Raw genomic sequence first — 23,376 nt, forward strand, 5'->3', positions numbered from 1 at the left:
AACAGATGCAGATGATACTTTATTAAAAATGTTGAGATTTGCATAAAAGATTTTGAACATCTTGAATTTAACAGTTTAAATCTACATGTATAAACATTACATGTTTTTATGCAACATTTTTAAATTTCCTGCCCCAAATTGGTGAAGTGCCATCAAGGCACAAGAGGGCAGTGCTAAGCAGGAAGTGAGGTCATGATAGTCTTGATCCATCAACAGTGGGAATCCCTCAGTTAAGCAATTCTTCCATTTCTAGTCTTATATCTACAGTATATACAGAATCTGGCCTGAATGTGCGTTCGTATTCGTCTCTATAGTTGTTCTCTAACCTGTCATATTCATAGCTGCTATGGTATGTGTAGCCACAGTTACTGAGGATGCATTTAAAGGCCTCGCCCAATCAGGGTATATGTGTAGATTGAACATATGAAGACCCCATGTGTTCATGGCCAGAGACACACAAAGAATTCCCAGGATGTTCATCACGAACCCCGTTTTCACCTGTGAACATCACACAAGCATCTTATTCGGAAACTGAAAACAACGTGTGTCCTGTGATGTAATGTGTTTTTGGAGTTGTTTTCTCACCATATCTTTGACCATCAGGTGTCCGGAGGCAAAAGCGATTGAGTTGGGAGGTGTGGACACAGGAAGCATGAAAGCGTAAGAGCAACCAGTTGTTGCTGGGATCATGAAGTACAGTGGGTTGACGTTCACACGGATGGCCTAAAAATAAAGTATTTGGTGGATATAATGTCACAATGCAATGCTACATATGATTTTGTTTTCATTTTATAAACTATGCAAACATAAAATCATATATGCTTAATATTGGGAAAATTAAGGCACACTTGTATGAATATAATCACATTAGATAAAACATCAAATTAGGGGCCATCTTTAAATAAATGATGATAAAAGCTTTTAAAGCAATTTTTGCCATTTTAAGCAATTTTTTATTTTATTTTATTTTTTTTTTTAACTTGCCCGATGGTTATTTCTTAGTAAAGATTAATTAAAAAAAAAATTCTAAATATAAAATTCTTAAATAAAAAAGTATTTAAAATAAATGTCACTTTATTTGATGGTATGGTGTGTTATTTAGTAAGGATTCATTGATTAAAAGTGACAGTATAAACATTCTATTTATCAAAATATCACAGGAAAAAAAAAACATTTTGAAATATATTAGACTAGAAAGCACTTATTTCAAATTGTAATAATATTTTAATATTTACAACTAGCAATATAACTATTCACTGTATCATGTAAATTCTATCTATCTATACACACACACACACACACACACACACACACACATATACATGCATACATACTGTACACACACACACACACACACACTAACACACAAATTGTATGCGGTACATTTGTCCATACCAGTTCAGCAATGACAGGGAGGAAGATGATGATGGTGGCTGTGTTACTGGCGAATTCAGTGAAGCAAGCAATGAAGGCAGTGATGAGCATGACTGCAACAGCAGGAGGGACCTGGGCTAGAGGTTGCAGGTGATTTCCTATCCATACTGCTAACCCTGACTCCTATTGGCAAAAAATGTTTTAAAAAATCTTCATGGGTCATAGGTTTTACAAAAAACGTGAGGGTCATAAGGTTTACACAATGCCTTCCAGTGAATTATCAACAGGGTGACTGAATCAGAACCTTTTATGTATTAATTACAATTTGAATTTTCAGCCATGTAATGGCAAGTTCCAGCTTGTACTTCAGTCCAAAAAGTGAAAAGCAGATACTGAGGTACCTCACAGCCTTTGGCCATTGCAAATCCACCACCCAGTAGCAAAATAATATTCCATGGGACGCACTCTTGAGCTTTTCTCCATGACAACAGGGGCACATATGGTGTATTTGAGGCTGGAGAGATAAAGATAGAAATAAAAAATAATTATGACCTCAAGCTGACTGACCATCTCAAGTACAAATTATATGTTAAAGAAAGATTTAATAGTAGGATGTAAACAGATATTCAGTTTGGAGGGGGTCAAGGTTTATTTATAAAATAAAATAAAGATTATTGAAAGGCGCATATTGATTAACCATTAACCTGAATGATCCTGTGTAAATACACAAATATATAAAAGATTCATAAACATATATAAAACCACACCAAGTTTAAGGCAGTTCTAATCTACAGCTCACTCAACATTCATGTTGTTGCACAAAACATCTACAGGAAATACTGTGTATTTGACATCTGAATTTGATTACATCTTTTGAACTGCACAAGGAAAAAAAATTGATTTGGAACTGATAGAGAACAAAATGCATCTGACAGGAGATGAAATGTATATCTTTACTTCATTTGATTGCTACTAAAGATGCTAAATGTGGACTCCGCAATGTCTGATGCTGCCACTTTTCACAGCCTTCGCTATAAAATACCATCCGTGATGAACAGAAGGATTTATATTTTACAAGTACAAATTAGTCAGCATATTTAACATCTTTCCTGTAGCTCAAATAGTAGAGCATGGCGCTAGCAACGCCAAGATCATTGGTTTGGTTCCCAGGGAAAGCAAGAGCTGATAAAATGTAAAAACTGTAACTTGAATGCAATGTAAGTCGCTTTGGATAAAAGCGTCTGCTAAATGTAAAATGTAAATGTAATTTAGCCATTAACACACAGAAAATACTATTTTCACAACATTCATGTTTTACATGTGATATAGAATTAATAACTTGTTGTGCACCGTTAAAAATATCAAACAAATATGAAGAAAGTATTCACAACATAACACTGAAAAACAAAATGGTTTCACAAAATGGGATTTATCAATCAATATTCCCTTCATTATTATACCTACGATGAATCAACCTCTAAAGTTCAGCACAAAAATCTATATTTGCCAAACATAAATGTACTGAGCCAAAAATACAATGCTACAAATCATTTTACCAATTCATTCTTCTGATGCCAAATGAACAGAAAGCCACGTAGAAGACATCTCAGCAAAGTTGGTGACAATAATAGTGTTACAGTTTTTTTCTGATGCTCAACTGGTCTAAACAATGCCATGAAGAACCTTTTTCCACTATAAAGTACCTTTAGTGAAAAGAAAAGGTTCTATAGATGTGTAAGGTTCTTCATGGAACTTTAGATGCCAATAAAGAACCATTATTAAGAGTGTAGTATTATCACTATTTTACAGAACTCAAACAGAAGTTTACAACCAGTGACTAAATATTTTTAATCAAAGAGACTTTTGCAGAGTAGATTATTAAAAATTAGCAGACAGATTTAAAAGAAACTGTGATAGGTGGAGAGATTTGTTAGAGATTATTATAATCTCTCTGCACACAGTTCTCTGCTGGATCTCTCTTAGACACACTAATCTGAATCATTAACATTCCTCGTCTTATTCAATATGAACCACACTCACATGTACTCTGGAAACCTCTTTGAATGCCAGAATGAACTGCGCTACTGGAAAATTACTGTGGTAACCAATGCAGCGACAACATTTGCCCTGCCAAAAACTCACAATGCATTCAGTGTCCCAATTTACCTAAATCAAGCCTAATATAAGCCTATTATGTCTTAGGGCCCTGATTTATTATATAAAATTAATAATATTGAATGATTGTTGGTTTTCTCCAAATTAAAATTTATAATTTCATAGCTCTCAGCTGTTGTAATGCCAGACAGAAAATCAATAAACCACCCACTGACCTCTTGAATCAAACCACCAGCGGAGAGATGGACGCTGGGATGGAAAGAAAAAGAGGATGGAGATGATGATGACTCCAGTTACTGCATCAGAAACGTAGCTGAAAGGAGATAAACACAGAAACATGTGAAGTGCTGCTAGTGTTATCTTCAGTGTTGCTTTTTCAGGCTCCAATTAGCAACATTGGGGGCAAAGTGAAGTTATTCAGTGCGACCTTCACATGGTGGATAGAAAAGCTGTTCTGCTGTTTTAAATTGTTGAGCTGAGAATTCATAAGTATAGAGTCCAAGACCACTGATGCTATAAGGATGAATACTTACTGTATGAACCATAGCTTTCTATTGGCTGCATCCAAATATGCATACTTCCTGGACCTTGCTACTACTGTATTTAGTAGGCAAGAAACAGTATGCTATGTCCGAATTCATAGTGTTCATAAAACATACCCGGATTTGATACTTTCTTTGCGATTCTGAGGTGTGCATTTAATGGACACTTTACCATCCCATAAGACCATGTGAGAGGATTTGTGAACAGAACTTTTCTTTTAACAGCCACAATGTTATTTTGGACACAGCCATGGTTGAATTGCTGGGAGATGGTTGTTATTTGGTTGACTAGTTATCAGATCCTTTTAATGAATTTACAGTTGAAATAATTGTCACTTCATTTCTGAATTGTTTAATTGTTTAATTAAAGCTGCAGTCCATATCTTTTTTGGTTAAAAATAATCCAAAATCAATATTTGAGCAAGTACATCACCAGCCAGTGTTCAAAACTATCGCCTTACTACTTTAGCCCGATTCACAACGGTTAGCTTATAATAATGTTTTCTAATTTGAGTGGTACGGGTAGGTTTTCGTGGGAAATGCTGCCGTGTCATAACGTCACGTCTGTAAACATAAAGAAGTTATCCCAGCTACTAGGCTATATCGCATGTGAGGATCCTGCAGGTGGCGGATCGTTTATAGCCTTTTCTCACAGCAGCTGGAATAATTACATTTATCATTTTGATGGCGGATTGTAATCCAGAAAGGATTATGTGTTTATGAAACACATGTGAATGAAATGAAATTATATTCCAGTTTTAAATGTGCTTCTGATTACAGATAGCCTGGGATTACACAAGATTTGTATTTTAAAGAAAACCAGTTCGAAGGGAGCATACTTTGCTTTTTGGGTTAAAAGAATTTCTTAATATGAAATTCGAATGGTATGACAATTAGATATTAGACTGTGCAGAAATTTAAATCTACAGTACACGCTAATACACACTATACTTATAGGCACGCAATGCTGATGTTGTTAAAAATTTATAATTTGAGAATAAAGTATAACAATAATAATAATTTGCATGGTTTGATATGAGCTAACCAATCTTTAGATTAAATCACCATTGGTAGCGCGATTTCTTGTAATGCTTTTTTCTTCAGTTGGTCTGAACAAACGTGGCAGACTTGTTACTTGTTCAGATGACAATATCCGGGGAAAATTCTTATTTTGGTCATATATTCCAAGACGTAGGCTAGAATCTGTGATTGTGAAGTACAGTAAATATCCACACCGGTGCGGTGACTGACTGCCACACATACTCCTCAAAACATTAGATTCATCCGCCGCTGGAGCTGTGCCGACTCACAACCCACGCAAGGAAGATAATTCCGCACACAGCTGCAATTCCAGGTTTTCAAAGAGAGATGGCAACAAAGAGGCAAAATTTACGGACTGCAGCTTTAAGTGAAATCACCAAATTACAAAAAAGGCTGTTTTCCAAAAAAGTTAATTGAGAACTCCTGTCTCAGTCTTCCATTGGTCGGACAATCTAAATATTTTAGGGGCCAAAGAATGAGCGAGAATTAGCAGTCTGAAAGAAAGATGATTTTGTGAAACATTTTTGGAAAAAGCAATCAAACAAAATGTTTACTGAAAATTCATGATGGACAAACATAATGAGGATGATCACCAACAAATGTCTTATAGCTGTAAGCTGTAAGTAGCTGTAAGTACTTTAAAATAGAAAACTCATTTACTCAGCCATTAAATAATAGCCTATACAACTGCAAATAAGATATGTTGTGTGAAAGAAAATGTCAAAACAATTGTGCAGACAAGGCATTAATGCAAGCAGTAATCCTGATTTCTCATCTCAGCACGATACTATGAACCACTGAATCAATGTACTTGCCATAACCCTGCTAAGTGCTAACCTATTCATCATGTCATGTTCAGAAACAATGTGCTTTCAAACATAGGCCTCTCATCTACAGGTATTGAATCACCATGTGCGTCTACCCAATGCACACATTATTCTGTTCTCTCTCTGTTTCTATTTGTCTTTAAGTTGTGGGTTTATCTTGGTATCTTGGGTGACTCGAGGTGAACTGAAATCCTGCAGATAGAGAAAGGTCAGCTCTGTGGAGGGAGCAGATCAACTAGTCCATATTTTTGAACCTCTCTGTCTAAGTGCATTAGTGTGATGGACCACGAAAAAACAAAGGAGAGGAGAAAGACTTTATTTCTGGATGCAATTATTTACAAATGCACTAATTTCTAATTACTAATTTCCTTCCTTCTAAGTGGAACCTGTTTAAACTTAAACATAATATATTATATATATATATATATATATATAATTATTATTAAAAAAACTAATTTTACTTTCAATCTAATTTTCTAAGTACTAATTAAGTAACTAATTAAAGTAAATCCTAATTGCATACATTTTTCAATATGAAGAATAAATCAAATCCTGATGGCAGGTTTATTGTAGCACATATGAAAAGTGTTTGACTTTTACTTAAATGTATAAATATAGTGCCAATGTGTTTGTCTGAAATGTTTTAGATATTAAATTATGACAGCCAGCATTCAAACATTGTCTTCATTGTTGTGACAGAAGACAAATTATACTGATTATTAGTTAGGTGAATAATGAAGTTGTTAAAAGAATGTTTTATAAAGTTGTTTGTTTAAAAATAAAATTTTACATTTACCTTTTAGAGATTCACAAAAATTGTGTATATTTAATGGTCAACCTAATCTTAACGAATCAACACCCTATAATCTGCTATTCTAAAAACCTAAACATAAAGATTAGACTAACAAAACGCTCTGTCAGAATATGACACTTTTGATATTTTATTCATCTTACATGAATATTCGTGTGAAAATATGTCACTTGAAACACCTACATGATTTTTCAATACCTGCTTGTCACTGTGCGTCTTACCCTTTGGTGAAGAAAACCGACCATCCTGTTACAAATTTCGGATCTCGTGTAAACAGAAGGATAGCAAAAATAATGAAGAAGAAAGTGATAGATCCTTCTGCAAATCTAGGAGCAAAAAAATATATTTTAACTCATGTCTGAAACAGAGGGAAGCAGAAAGTGTTTAAGATATGTCGAAATGCTCCGTGACTTACTTTATTGGACCAAGTTTCTTGTAGTCTTCATCAATAACAGCATTTGCTTTTGCTTCTGCAGCTGCCCGTTCATCATGTTTGCTAATACAAAGCCTGTGTAAAACAGTTACACATTTGTGATATAGTACAGGGGTTTTCAAACTGGGGTCTAAGAAAAAAGTTGTGAAAACTGCAAAAATTTTAATAAATTGAATTATGCATTTATTAAAATTACTAAAAATGAATTTATAATTAAATAATTAAATAATAAAAAAGTATAAACTAAGTAGAATAATAGAAAGTTAATACTGAAACTGGGATTATATATTATACATATGCATACAGGTCCAAATATATTTGGACACAGGCACAATTTTTATTATTTTAGTTGCTGACCAAAACATATTCAAGTTACAGTTATATAATGAATATGGGTTTAAAGTGCACACTCTGATCTTTAATTTGAGGGTATTCACATCAGAATTGGAGGAAAGGAATTACAGTTCTTTCATATGAACCCACATCATGTGGTCAAAGGAGCTCTCCATGCAGGTGAAACAGACAATTGTTATGCTTCAAAATCAAAACAAATCCATCAGAGAGATAGCAGGAACATTCAGAGTTGCCAAATCAACAGTTTGGTACATTCTGAGAAAAAAAAGAATGCACTGGTGAGCTCAGCAACATAAAAAGGCCTGGATGTCCACAGAAGACAACAGTGGTGGATGATCATAGTATCCTCTCCATGGTAAAGAAAAACCCTTTCACAACATCCACCCAAGAGAAGAACACTCTCCAGGAGGTAGATGTGTCACTGTGAAAGTCTACAATCAAGAGAAGACTTCACAAGAGCACATACAGTGTGTTCACCACAAGGTGTAAACAAGGCCGGATTTAGACTTTGCCAAAAAACATCTAAAAAAGCCAGACCACTTCTGGAAAAGTGGATAGCTGAAATTAAGATCAACCTGTATCAGAATGACAGGAAGAAAAAAGTATGGAGAAGGCTTGGAACAGCTCATGATCCAAAGCATGCAACATCATCTGTGAAACAAGGTGGAGTAGTTTGATGGCATGAACATGCATGGCTTCCAGTAGCAATGGGTTACTGGTGTTTATTGATGACGTGACAGAAGACAGAAGCTGCCGGAAGAATTCTGAAGTGTATAGGGATATACTCTCTGCTCAGATTCAGCCAAATGCAGCAAAGTTGATTGGATGGCACTTCATAGTACAAGTGGACAATGACCCAAAACATACAGCAAAAGCCACCCAGGAGTTTTTGAAGGTAAGAAAGTGGAATATTCTGCAATGGCCAAATCAATCTCCTGATCTCAACCTGATTGAGCTTGCACTTTACTTGCTAAAGACAAAACTAAAGGCAGACCCACAACAAACAACAACTGAAGTCAGCTGCAGTAAAGGCCTGGCAAAGCATCACAAAGGAGGAAACCCAGTCTTTGGTGATGTCCATGAGTTCCAGACTTAAGGCAGTCATTGCAAAGGATTCTCAACAAAATATAAAAAAATAACATTTTATTTATGATTATATTTGTCCAATTACATTTGAGCCCCTGAAAATGGGGGGACTATGTATAAAAATGGTTGTAATTCCTAAGCGTTTTATGTTATATTTTTGTTCAACCCCTTGAATTAAAGCTTAAAATCTGCACTTCAATTTCATCTTGATTGTTTCATTTTATATTCTATTCTGGTGGCATAAAGAGCCAAAATTATGAAAATTGTGTCAGCATCCAAATATATATATAGACATAACTGTATATAGCTGCCTTTTAAATTTTTAGAAGTAGAGACCCAAGAGGTTGATCATACTTTTGGTTCTATGGGATAGAAAAGATAGAAAACCCCTGATATAGCACACCTCATTTTCTGCATATGCATTTAGACTGCATATTTACCGTGTATTGAGTCCACCATAGAGAAAAGCAATCCAGATCCAGCCCAGAATAAGGAAAAGAAGCATCAGCGGGAAGGCAAAGACAAACCATGAGCCGAAGTTTATGAGGTCACATTCAGGGAAGTAGCTACAGACACAAACATGCAAGACATTGAAAGTAGTTTTTATTGTTTTTGCTCCACCAACAAAAACAGTTAAATATCGCAAGTATTCAAGAGACATGCAGGTGTTTTGTTCCTAAATAAAAACTAATCAAACTGAATTCAAACTAATTTTAGTAAATAACTCACTCATAAAGGCTCTAACTTGTTGCCACCTACTGGCATACCAATGTAACCAGCAGAAACTGTTACTGATTTTATATATATATATATATATATATATATATATATATATATATATATATATATACACAGTCATGGCCAAAGGTATTGGCACCCTTGGTAAATATGATCAAAGAAGGCTGTGAAAATTAATCTGCATTGTTAATCCTTTTAATCTTTTATTTAAAAAATTCACAAAAATCTAACCTTTCATTGGAGAATAAGAATTTTAAATGGGGGAAATATCATTATGAAATGTTTTTCTCTAATACACATTGGCAACAATTAACGGTACCCTTTTATTCAATACTTTTTGAAACCCCCAATTGCAAGTTTAACGGCTCTAAATTTTCTCCTATAATGCCTGATGAGGTTAGAAAACACCTGACAAGAGATCAGGATTTTTCATCCAGAATCACTCCAGACCCTTTAGATTCCCAGCTCCATGACGGTGCTTCTCCTTTTCAGTTCACCCCACTCATTTTCTGCAGGGTTCAGGTCCGAGGACTGGAATGGCCATAGAGTTTGTTTTTGGATGAGTGAGGAGAATTTTTCTTGAAACCCTCCAGGACAACATGTGGTGATGAAGGGGCTGTTTGACTTTCTTTTTTTTCTTTTTTTTTAAGGTTTTCTGACCCCGAGACTCAACTATTTTCTGCAATTCTCCAACTGTGGTCCTTGGAGATTCTTTAGCCACTCAAACTCTCCTTCTCACCGTGCATTAGGACAATACAGACACATGTCCTCTTCCAGGCAGTTTCGTAACATTTTATGTTGATTGGAAATTCTTAATTATTGCCCTGATGGTGGAAATGGGAATTTTCACTGCTCTAGCTCTTTTCTTGAAGCCACTTCACTAATTTGTGAAGCTGAATTATCTTTTGCTGCACACCAAAACTACATTCTTTGGTTTAGCTCATTGTGATGGATGAATAAGGGAATTTGGCCTTTGTTTTTCCTCCTATTTATGTTGCTGTGAAACAGGTAGCCATGGCTGGATAATTTCATGTTCATAATTACACTGGATTGCTCAAAATTGTAAATATGAATGGGAATATACTTCAGAGATATTTTACTTATAAGAATTTCTAGAGGTACAAATAATTGTGTCCAACCTGTATTTGAGAAAAACATTAATTTCATAACGAGATTTTCCCCTATTTTCAATTGTTTTAGTTCAATGAAAGGTTAGATTTTTGTGATTTTTTTTTTTTTTAAATAAAAGGATTAATAATGCAGGTTTATTTTCAGAGCCTTCTTTGATCATATTTACCAAGGGTGCCAATACCTTTGGCCATGACTGTATACTGTAGGCCTACACACACACACACACATTAACATTAATACGGTAATAAGCTTTATTAGGCTGCTGTCACAAGACCTATTTCACGGATCCAATACTTATACACATGCGTTTTCTTTCGCAACTGTTTACATTAACTTAAGACAAAACCGACAGTGCTTATGAGGATACTCGCCAGGATGACCATTTTGATGTCATTTTCTGTGTATTTGTGTATTTGGCAACAAGATTTGCTTGCAAAGTGCAAACTCAATTTGGTACTCACAGTGCGCTTTGGATGCGACTGTGAGAGCACAGAAAAGCGCCTCTGGAGAGTGCGAGTGCCAAATGGCTTAAAAAGACGTGAAAATAATCCATTTTTGATGACTGATTAGGAAATTGACAATTCTGTCAACTGTACCGAAACGTGAGCTAAAGTCTTTTATCACAGCGTGCAGCTCTAGATGCGCCGATGAGAAGGTCAAAGAGAGAGGACGCATTACAGCTGAATCACTCACGCTGTTTTCAAGGGACTGATTTGATCTGATGGTTTGTGTGGATTTATTTACTCATCTAATCAGACAAAAATATAGGTGTTGGCGGGTGTATAATTTATTTGAAGCTGCGGATTCGGGTGACCTTTTAGCTCATCCGCGCATCACTAATACATACATACATACATACATACATATACAAACATGTATATATATATATATAATTTTGCTTTGCTTATATCCTTATTGTCACAACTTTAAGATAAGGCTGTCCAGAGAACATGAAAACATAAGAGTTTTAATTAGATATTCATATTTCCTCTTCAGAAACTAATGAGTAATAATTGAGTGTCAGCTGAGTGAGGCTGCCTTGATCTATCTTTTCTCAAAGAACCAGATTAATTATTATTTACATTTTTATTTAAATTACACTTTTTAATTCATTCTACTGTAATATATTTTTAATTTAAAGGCCAAGACATAGCCTAATTAAAAACTTTACTGGTGATCATATCAGCTGTAATGCATATTTTGTTTAACTTCAGCTCTGCTTTTGTCTCTCCTTTTTTGTCTAGTCATTATGAGACAAGATGTTCTAAGCCGATTAAACATCAGTGATGAATTATGGTAAATGATTGGAGCCTGTATCTGAATGAGTTACTGAAGGAAATGTTTCCCAAACTGATGGTGGAAACACATTCAGATTACATTCACAAAGCTTAATTTCATTGCATCTGAAGTATGCAAGAAACTAAAACAAATGTACAGTAGACTGCATGAATATCTCAGTGAGTAAGTTTCCATTTGAGATGTGCAGCTCACCTGGCTTTTTCACAGAGAATCAACCTCTAAAATGTTAAAGGTTGAACCACAACACTGCATTGTGTTGATTTCAACAAACCAATACACACCTTTGATCTCTCACTTTATGGCATTTATGAATTACATGTGTAAGCTAAACTTAAGGACAATCAGTTCATTCTGACGTCTTCTGGAGGGTTCATGTTCAACCCCACCCCTAAACATAACGTCACAGGGGCATAAGCAGATCGTATGAAAATGTATGAATGAGAGTGTACAAATTTAAACGAATTAGCTACCAATTCGCCAAAACTCAAAATAGTTGCTGCCATGAGATTGTGTTGGCTTATCCAGCCAATGAGTTAAAGCAAGATAAATATCTATAATATAATAAGGTTAATTGCTTTTGTGTTTATCTCTGTCTTTATTTGTATAATTTAATTCAAGACATTTTTGACTTACAAAACATCATTTACATGCAAGTCATGAACAAACAAGCTCAAGCTGCAATAAACTACATCCATTAAATGTGTTCTTCAAGCTTTTCACACAGCAGATGCTATTCAGACCCATATGTGCTCAATCTTTTTCCCGATGCCAGCACAGTTAGACACTCAGCTACATTTTATGCAGATACAGGGGGCCCAAAATCTGGATTTTATTCCTTAAAACCTATTTGAATAGATATAATTATTTTAAAAGAAATGTTATGGCATAATGAGGAAGAACAAGAAAATGCTGTATTCTTTCTCAAGTTACTAATCAAATAAGTAAACTTGTTACACTGATCATGTGAACTCCTTTGAACAAAAGGTCAAAACTAAAGCACAAAAGATGTTCTTTGGACCATTCTAAAATCATAATAAGTAACATGGATCATTAGGGTTTGCATGAACTTTTGAAGACCATGCCAGCATTTTGTATCTAATTAGAAAATTGCTAAATATAAGCACTTTCACTTGACCCAACTAGGGCCCGGTCCCAAATGGCACACTTCATGTGTTGCAGTCTTACAATGGCCGCGGCATACCTGTGTCTGTTAAGTCCACGTGACTGTAGGGTGTCCCATTTGTCATTTTAGCTTTCAGAAGGGTGCTTACGAATGCCCCCTTTGCATTACGGCATTACGTCTGCAAGGGTTTAGGGTGCGATTTGGGACAGGGCCTATAGATTCTTCCTTGATCATTGTAGACTTGATCTTAAAATGATTTTTCATTATTAATTTAATGTAATTTAATGTTTAGAATTTTGTGAAAAGACCATAAACTTGTGCATTAAAATTCTCAATTTGTTCTACAAAGCTGATAATGTCAAATCTCATGCAATGTCTTTGCTTCATGTTTATTATTAATTACTAAAAGTCGATAATTTTGGACGTTTAAAACATTTGCCTTGCCTGGGAAACCTGTTTTAATGTAGATGGGATTTGGGGCATCTGTGGCACGCAAACTAGGAAATCAAACTAGGTTATATTTTGGCTTGTTCTTGGTGACCTAATTACTAAACGGCTTTTTCAAAAGCCTGTGCCATCCAAAATTCTTGTTAGCATGCATTAGATGAAACAGGGGAGTATATGTTACAAGCACAATCAGTTCAACTGCCAGATGATTGTTCAACACTGTTTTTACCTAAGAGCAGGACTGTCTGCACATAGTAAAGCTCATGTATAAAGGTAGACTACAACAATACATACATTAGAGTAAAAATGAGCAATGAATAGACCTTTATACTACACCTTTCAGTAGCACAAAGACTAATTAAATCCATCCAGTGGTAACGAGAAATGAAATGTTATTCATGTTAATTAAAGCTAATGCACTCATTAAGATTGCATTAGCTTTAAATGTGTCAATTGAAGCCTGATCTGAATACAAACTCTCCTCTTGACTGCAGACTGCAGATGACAGCAACATGGTGTCATCCAGCACTGATTTTGACATGATATAATGCTAACGCTGCCTGTACAGTAGTACACTCTCTTTTAAAATACATGAATTTCCATTACTTTTCTATTTATGCTTTATTACTGAATGATAATTTTTTTAATAATATAATAGACATTTCACTGTCAATCTTGCCAATTAAATATTTTAGAGGTAAGCATAAGTGGAAAATGGTATATTTATTACAGATAACATCTCTTCCGTAATTCACTGTGCCTTACTTAAATGTCTAGCCTGTACTCTTCAGAGCAATTTGGAACTTTGTATTGCAGCACTTTTCATGTTATTGTCTCCTTAAGATAAGTCACTTACATTGTATTTCTGAGAAGGAAGTTACTTTAGATAAAAGCATTTTGTAAATGAATGTACAGGTGCTGGTCATATAATTAGAATATCATCAAAAAGTTGATTTATTTCACTAATTCCATTCAAAAAGTGAAACTTGTATATTATATTCATTCATTACACACAGACTGATATATTTCAAATGTTTATTTCTTTTCATTTTGATGATTAGAGCTTACAGCTCATGAAAGTCAAAAATCAATATCTCAAAATATTAGAATATTACTTAAGACCAATACAAAGAAAGGATTTTTAGAAATCTTGGCCAACTGAAAAGTATGAAAATGAAAAGTATGAGCATGTACAACACTAGATACTTAGTTGGGGCTCCTTTTGCCTGAATTACTGCAGCAATGCGGCGTGGCATGGAGTCGATCAGTCTGTGGCACTGCTCAGGTGTTATGAGAGCCCAGGTTGCTCTGATAGTGGCCTTCAGCTCATCTGCATTGTTGGGTCTGGTGTCTCTCATCTTCCTCTTGACAATACCCCATAGATTCTCTATGGGGTTCAGGTCAGGCGAGTTTGCTGGCCAATCAAGCACAGTAACACTATGGTCATTGAACCAGCTTTTGGTACCTTTGGCAGTGTGGGCAGGTGCCAAGTCCTGCTGGAAAATGAAATCAGCATCTCCATAAAGCTTGTCAACAGAAGGAAGCATGAAGTGCTCTAAAATTTCCTGGTAGATGGCTGCGTTGACTGTGGACATCAGAAAACACAGTGGACCAACACCAGCAGATGACATGGCAGCCCAAATCATCACTGACTGTGGAAACTTCACACTGGACTTCAAGCAACATGGATTCTGTGCCTCTCCACTCTTCCTCCAGACTCTGGTACTGGTATTTAATATGCTTTGATACAGCACTCTGTAAACAGCCACACCTTTCAGTAATGATCTTCTGTGACTTACCCTCTTTGTGGAGGGTGTCAATGTTCGTCTTCTGGATCATTGCCAAGTCAGCAGTCTTCCCCATTATTGTGGTTTCAAAGAACAAGAGATATCCAGAATTTATACTGTAGGGATGGTCATTTATTCAAACTCAAATGTAAATATTCTAATATTTTGACATACCGATTTTTGACTTTCATGAGCTGTAAGCTGTAATCATCAAAATGAAAAGAAATAAACATTTGAAATATATCAGTCTGTGTGTAATGAATGAATATAATATACAAGTTTCACTTTTTGAATGGAATTAGTGAAATAAATCAACTTTTTGATGATATTCTAATTATATGACCAGCACCTGTAGTTGAATAAAAGAATGAATGCAAAAAAAACACTGGTATGGTGATTTACAATGGCAACCATGGAAAAATAGTATACCTCTTGAGCTGACCCACCAGGATCAGATTAGGGGCGGTGCCAGTGAGGGTTGCAGTTCCTCCGATGCTTGCAGCATAAGGTATACAAATCAGAAAACCTTTCCACACCTTAATTTGGTATTCAGCCTCTCTTCTGACTTCTTTCAGATTCTTTTGCTCTGATCTGTCTGTCCAATCCGGTCTGTGAGGTTACAGAGAGGGATAGAATCTATTAATAATTCAGACTTTATTGTTTAAGAATATGAAAAGATGATCTTTTCATAAGAACATTCATAAGGTTGTCCACGTGGCATTTGGCTCAGAAAATACAGCTATCCCACAATGGAGTCCAGATAATTACTAATATTATTACGCTATATTTGTCGCTGCAATAACTGCAAATTCTAGAGATGATGTTTGACTTTTAATAGTAAAAATTTATATCAAATCTTCAAGCTCATTGTGTTTGATCTTTGCTTGTTCAAAGAAAGTCACAGATGAATTATTCTCACTTACGTGTTCTCTGTGGTCAGCACCTGTTTTTCACAAGGAAGCACATGCATCTTCACCTGAGAATCACCTGCAATGGAATGTTTACTTTTTTAATTACAAATACCTCTCTAATATGAAATGAATTTCAGAATAAAAACATAAAAAATAAAAAGAAGCATTCTCACTCTCTTTGTACATTAAAGAATTCTTAACAGACAACAAAAATTCAGCTCAAAGTTCTCCGTACACGTTGTATATTATATTTCCATGTGTGCAGGTCGATTTCACACACAAACAAATCCTCAAACCAAATAAATCATTGATAGTATGCTGATGTCATGATTGCATGTGTGGCGACTTATGTTTAAAGATTTGACAGAATTCACATACAGTGTTTGTAAGGATTTCCCCTTTAAGAATGTTAGTTGGCAGCAGTGCGTGTTTTCCCCTTTAAGAGAACACAGTTTTTGTCTAGTGGGTTGTTGGGAAAATAAAGTTAGCCAGTTCACGGCTTCAGCATCCAGCTCGCATGTCGTCTCCACTCATGTAATTGCACGAACACCCACACATTCAATAAAAACGTTAAAAATTTCCTAATTAGCTTGTAACACACACAATATGAATTTTTCCCCACCCACCCTCTGGATCACTCTTGTCCTTGCAGTTCTCTTTTAGAGTCTCCAGATTCCCAAAAAGGCTTTCCAGTATGGCATTAGCAATGGGCAGCATCATGGCTGTTGTGGCTGTATTACTCAACCACATTGACAGGAAAGAGGAAGTGATCATCATGCCTAAAATCAGCCTGGAGAGGAAAGAAAGACAAGTAGAGCCAATAAACTATTACGCAACATTCCTACAATAACTAGTCCAATAAAATGTGACCATATATATAGTACACACACTGTATTGTACATCGTAAAGCAGAGAACAATGAAAATCAGTGCTAAATCTGTGTCAAATGTTGAAGTTTAAACGTTTAGAAACACATTCAGTAAAAAAATTTACAAATTATTTGAGTAAATAACTATACTTTCGTTGCACTTTTTGCACCAGCACATACCTTCAGACACCTTGTATAGTGTTTACAATAGGTCAGGTGTGCACATCTCAGCAAAAATTGTCCTTGTGTTTACCTTCTACAATTGCTAAAACTTAGTACTAGAGATCTCCTAATTTCAACGCAGATTCTTTCTTACCAGGCAGGTTTCACTCCGACAATCTTCAGCACCTTAAGGGCTATTCGGCGATGGAGACCCCACTCCTCTATAGCAGATGCCATCACTAAACCACTCAGGAACAGGAAGTTAGTCTCAAGGAAGTACTGCGGACAGACCTTCTTAGAAGGCAGGATTCCCATGGTGGGGAAGAGGCACACGGGAAGCATGGCAGTCACCGCCAGCGGGAGCGCTTCGGTACACCAGTACACCGCCATCAGCAGCACCACATACAAACATTTGCCCTCCTGAAAAAGAAACGGGTGGATGTGTAGATGCAGGGAAGAATATAAAATATGACAAATCAAGTATAATTATTTCATTTTACAAGTCCTCCATTGTTTTAATGACATGTCACATAAATTTTCAGAAATCTATGGAAGGCACCATAAAATATTGCATTTGTAAATAAATGAAGCTGGCCTTTTTTCACAAATTTTCTGAGCCATTTTCCAGTTACTTTTAACTAACTCATTCTATCTTCATTATTAACCAGATCGTCCTTAGTGGATGTATGAGAGTGCAGTATTAATAATCATTTTAACTATGAACATATTCAAAAAAGTATGACAGAAAGAAAGTTTTTTCTTCTTTTTGGACAATATCTGTTTAACCTCGTAAGCAAATTTTCTGCTTCAAAGGTGCCTCTGTGCTGTCTTTCTTACAAATAAATGTCACATTTTGCCAAAAGCAAAGCCATTTAAACATGTGAACATGTATGCCTGTGTTTGAAAAAATGTTTTTGGGGGGCCTCTGGATTTTGATTGATCTCAGTATTGTTTTAAGTCAATACCAAAACTATTTGGTTATATCTTATTCTTTATTCCTTAAAGTGAGTAGTACAGTTTTGGAACGACATAAAGTTAAGTAAATGATGACAGAAATGTAATTTTAGGGTGAACTGTCGCTTTAAGAAACACGTGCTAATGCTCTTACTAAAAACAAAAAACAAAAAAAACAATTGTATTCTGGAATAGGTCAATATCTGCATACGTTTACATTATTTTAATCAACTGGGTGGCACAATTAGACTGCTTTAACGCATATTTATCCATCCTCTGGATTCAAAAGGCCAAAGCAGCAGGTGGCTAAGTTTAACAACAACGTTTTACCTTTGGTGGCACAACGAAGAGCAGCGGGAGCAGCAGTAATGGAGCGAGAATCAGGATGAGCTGTTTGCGCGCGCTCCAGAGCTTCCTGGAAAACTTTGCAGGGTCCATAGCGACATAAAACCAGTTTCCTTCCCTTTGTCTTTGCACCGGGACAGGCTGCGGCTCTGGCGCTTGGTCTCCAACTTTCTTACTTTTGCTTTATTATTTTTTAGCACAGCGGGAGAAGATTAACTGTTGGCTTACTCGTTAACTCCTTTAAAGACCCCTCGACTTTAGCCTTCAACGTGAGTCGGTCTACAGCGCCAGCAAAGATGAAGAGCAAAGTGTTCTGCTTCACACAGACTACACAGAACGAGTAAGCATTAAAAGTATACTCTGTTAATCAAAGAAGTGTTAGCAAAGCGAAAATAATGTGTGACAGTTCAACGGTTAGTAGGTCCCTCGTGCTGCTGATGATATTGACTTCAATTTTCTTGAGTGCAGAGTCATTATTATAGTGATATCAGTATAATTGTGTATTTGGTTTCCACTTAGTTATAATATTAGGCTCATAGTTTTAACTTGACTACATTTAGTTTACTATTAGTTTTGGATTTAGAAGGTTTGTTATACTCAATCCCTAACTGGCCTCTGATATTTTCATCTAGTTTGCTTTGCTTTTTCAACACTGAGGAGAAGAGAGAAAAAAAAAAAAAACATTTTAAGATAAAAGGTAAGGTTGCCAGCTGTAGTTGCCATGAATTTTAAATAAATGCTCACAGCTTTTCAGACACTATGAGATGGCATTTTAGTGGATGTATTTCATTAAACTTTATACTATACAGGCTATGCAACAATAAAATGAGTACACTAACCTACTTAATCTGTTTTGGACCTTAAAATATACTGATAATAACTCTCATAACAATGCAGGTGCTTTAAAACTGCCACACGATGAATCAAAGTTCATCATAAGTAATCTAAACCTAAACTGAATTACATTTGTATATTGTATAAGCAGTGCAATTACAAAAAAGCACACAAAGCTAAAAGAATTCAGTAAACGTTAACTGAACAACATAAAGTCCTATATAAAACGATATAACTATTTAAATAGAGCATGATAAAATGCACAAGGACTTCTGTGAACTATGTCTATTTTGTTTTCTTCGTTTTGGAGCACATTAAGTGCAGCTGGAATTTAGTAATTTATTGTTCTTTTTGCTAGCAAAAACATTTTTTTTGATTACTTAAGGCTTTAATTTTTGTGACGACTTCTTATTAATGATAAAAGCCACGATGCTGTCCAAGCCTGCAGAGAGGAAGAAGTTTAGACAAATATCACCATACCTCATTCATTTTTATCAGTGAATGTACAAATCTTAATTTAATACTCGTTCCCTGGAAACACGCTGACCCAAACCTCTGGGCTCTCACATTCTGATAATGGGTACCAGAATACACACATTTTTTTATTTAGTTTACTTTGCATGGTAAAATGGCTGTAGCTGTGTGCCCACTGCATCCTGCCCCCAGCAGTACATGAACAAATAAACTGTCTGACCCTATAATTGATCAAAATGCTTATTTCGGCTGACGCAGCTCCTGTTAGCAGCAGTTTTGCATAAAGAAGATTCAGTCTTTTTGTGTCATGTCTACTCCTGTGCAGCACAGATATTCTCTGCTTAATGCTGCTTAAAGGGCTGTGGCAGGTGTTTCAAGCTCAGATGGGTTACAATTAACTAAATACATAATTGATTACTGATTTTCTCTGTTGCTACATAGATTATTGACTATAGAAGTATTTATTAGCTAAAAAGGTTGTCCTTCCCTGGGAATATATCAGTAACCGTCTGGTGGAGTATGCTTTAAACCCTCAGTGATTAACTGATGGGAAAATCCTCTTAATGCCTCAGCTTTTTGTGTAGTTATTTTTGTAGTGTTGCCAATAAAAGTAGTACTTTCTATTCATCAGAGAATCCTGAAAATAATCTATCACAATTTTCTCAAAAATAGTAAGCTGCCCAACTGCTTTTAACATTGATAGAATTGTTTCTTGAGCATCAAATCAGCATATTAGAATGATTTCTGGTAGATCATGTAACACTGACGACTAAATAATGGCTGCTGAAAATTCGCTTTGCCATGGGAATGATTACATTTCAAAATATTTTAGAATATATTATAATACAGTGCTTTGCTCTTTTTAAGGAATCAACCTACAGATAGTTGATCTGTGCATACACTGTTAGACATTTCAAAGGGTTTTTACAGGGTTTGACAACACTGTTGCCAGTAAGGTACTGTAATTAAGATTTACAGTAGCAAACTGTATTTGATTTACAGTTGCAAATTGTACTGTTTTACAGTAAATTACTGGAAAAAAATCCAATTTAGTCAGTATACTACTGTAATTCATTCATTTTTATATAGAATTCATTTTATTTTTACTCTACATGGGTACTACTGGCATTCAATTAAAACAGACACAATAATTACAAAATATAAAATGCTTTATTTAAAACATTGCATGTATAAAACTTAAAAATACAGTCTTCCAATGCTGGAACAGTGCAACTTAACCATTTCTCCTGTCTTAGGACGTTTTGCAGTGCATTATGTTGTGTCTTCTGGATTCATCCTCACAAAGAATCTTAAGTCAACAGAAATATAATGGGGAAAAAGACAAACAGCCAAAGAATACATAGCGATCTGCAAACCCAGGTGCTGCTCCAAAACGTGGCCACCACCTTTGCTCACCCTCCACTTTGTTAGTGACAGAAATGTCTTCTCTAAAAAACAAGAAGTAGAAATGACACACTTTTAAAAGGCAAACCCCATATAGAATACACAAATCTCTCAAAACCATAGTTGTTCTCTTACCATGAATTGTCGGTCTCAGGTTGGCTGGCCTGCTCATGTCTTTCTTGATGTTTCATTGCAGTTGCCTTTAAAACACAAATACAAAAAAATGCAGTAAATCTTAAATTCCATTAAAAACTATAACAAACTAATTCCAAAAATAGAAAAGGCAGCTAACATAGGATTTTATTTTCTCAGGCTACTGGCCAACATTAACTACTAACACCTGAACAAAATTTCACATTAGTTAACCTAATGTTGTAATTCGGTAACTTAATTCAATAAGCTGACAAATGTCGTTTGAAATGACAGTGCAGTTTACCATAGTAAAGTTTGTTACCGCCATGTTGACGGGTAAATGTTACTAACGTTAGGTTAAACTGGTGTGCAAAAATCTGACACAAACACACAGACAAACGTACATATATTTTTACCTTGCTTGCTGGTCTTATTCTCTCGTAAGGTGCATCGATACACAGCGCAGATGTTCTCCGGAGCTCTTCCACTCTCGCGGGTTCATCCCCGGGAAAAAATACAGTAAGTCTCTGTATGTCGGGTCTAACGTCACAGAAAATCCCCATGATGCAAAGGGTATTACATTTATTTACTGTAAAGGGGATTTGCAGTATTATACTGGGTGATATACAGTAAATAACTGCAGAAATTACAGAAATGTCTAACAGTGTAATAAGCTGAATTCATTATTTTACATGGGAAAATAATCAGCTTTAAGGCTTTTACACAAACCTTGCCCTCCCATGTTCTTAACCCAATATCAATTTCTCAAACTGCCCAACAATTGCAGAGTGAGTTCTCAAGCATTTTGATATCTGCTGAGCCTCAAGGCTTTGTCTGACTATTTCTTTTTAATTGTATTGAATAGTCTCTTGGTATATGATTACTAAATTAATAATAAATGTTGTTTGGAATTACGAGAAATGTTTTTTTCCAGATAGCAAAATCTTATTGCTTTAATCTAATATTGCGCATCTCATCCTTTGGTAGCAAAACAGAAGCAACAACAAACACACAGCTAAATGACAGACAGTGCAAAACATCATATAAGGTGCACATATGAGTACATTCATTGCTTACACAACTAGTGAGTGTCCTGTGTTTAGACCTGAATGAACTGAAGCTGACAGTAAATTGATATTGAGTGCGAAAGAAAAAAAGAAACATTAGTAGCTCTTATAAGCACATGTGCTCCAAGAAAGACCTTGGTGGAAAGGATGTGCTGAATTTTTGATTATAGACCCCCATTTTACCATCATAATCTTCTCTTATTAGACTACAAAGACCCTTCTAGCCAGTGTCATTTGTTTGATTAAGAATAAAAAATGTTCTACTGATTGCTGAAGAAAAACAGATGAGAAGAGGAGTAATATAATTCCATTCCCTTTTCTTTAAATGTCACTGTCACGGCTCTCTTCATATTTACACAGATCAACATCTATTTTGCTCTCAAGGACACATATGACAATGACTATATAAAAATAGGTCATATCAGGTTATGCATCCTCAAGTGTTATTATGATAGTACCTGGAAAATGTATGTGGTCTGCAACTTGTTTGCCATTACATTTGTGGTCTGTTATTATCGTTACACTAAAACCACAAAAATCGTTACTTGATAGAAAATACGCATGAACTAAAATCAACTTTTATTTCAGCCAGTTGCCAAGGTAACATTTGTTATTTTTAGTTTGTTGTTGAATTAGTAAAATAACTAAAACTAAAAAAAAATTAATTAAAAAAAGTAATGACAACTAGATATTTAGACATTAAAAAACAGGGGAAAATGACAAAACTTTAACTACAATTGAAATGAAAATGAAAATAAAATCTCATTCAAAATATGAACAAAAAAACTATTATTGTATATCAATGATAATAAAATAACACTGGTCTTTAAAATGAATGGTTAGAGTGAACCAATGACAATGACAAATGCTCATTTGCCCCATGTACTGCACTTACACCCTCTAGTGGACAAATGATCAACACTGTCTGATCTCCCATCAGTGTTACGTACTCATTAAAATAAAACCGCTTGAGAAATTTGACCCAAATGGCTAAAATGTAAGGTTGTGTTAGGATGAGTACAACATGAAAATTATTGCATATTTCATTGTTGGATAGTTCATAACAATAATTGAAATAAAGCACATGCACTGCAGCTTAAACTACTTAAATGTCTTT

General features: G+C 35.3%; 1 protein-coding gene across 1 annotated transcript; it reads right to left on the reverse strand.

Annotated features, from left to right (window-relative positions):
* Window positions 1–6: 6 nt before the first annotated feature.
* Window positions 7–18,791, reverse strand: slc13a3 (solute carrier family 13 member 3). Its single transcript, XM_058784714.1, has 13 exons — window positions 18,334–18,791; window positions 17,204–17,469; window positions 16,646–16,809; window positions 16,032–16,095; window positions 15,538–15,717; window positions 9,024–9,149; window positions 7,126–7,218; window positions 6,932–7,036; window positions 3,705–3,802; window positions 1,776–1,888; window positions 1,396–1,557; window positions 586–723; window positions 7–498 (listed from the first exon to the last, which is right to left on the reverse strand). The coding sequence occupies exons 1-13, from the start codon at window positions 18,439–18,441 to the stop codon at window positions 322–324; spliced, it is 1,794 nt and encodes a 597-aa protein (XP_058640697.1). The 5' UTR covers window positions 18,442–18,791; the 3' UTR covers window positions 7–321.
* Window positions 18,792–23,376: the final 4,585 nt, after the last annotated feature.

The sequence above is a fragment of the Onychostoma macrolepis genome, chromosome 08 (genome assembly GCF_012432095.1).
Source record: "Onychostoma macrolepis isolate SWU-2019 chromosome 08, ASM1243209v1, whole genome shotgun sequence".
Taxonomy (NCBI): Eukaryota; Metazoa; Chordata; class Actinopteri; order Cypriniformes; family Cyprinidae; genus Onychostoma; species Onychostoma macrolepis.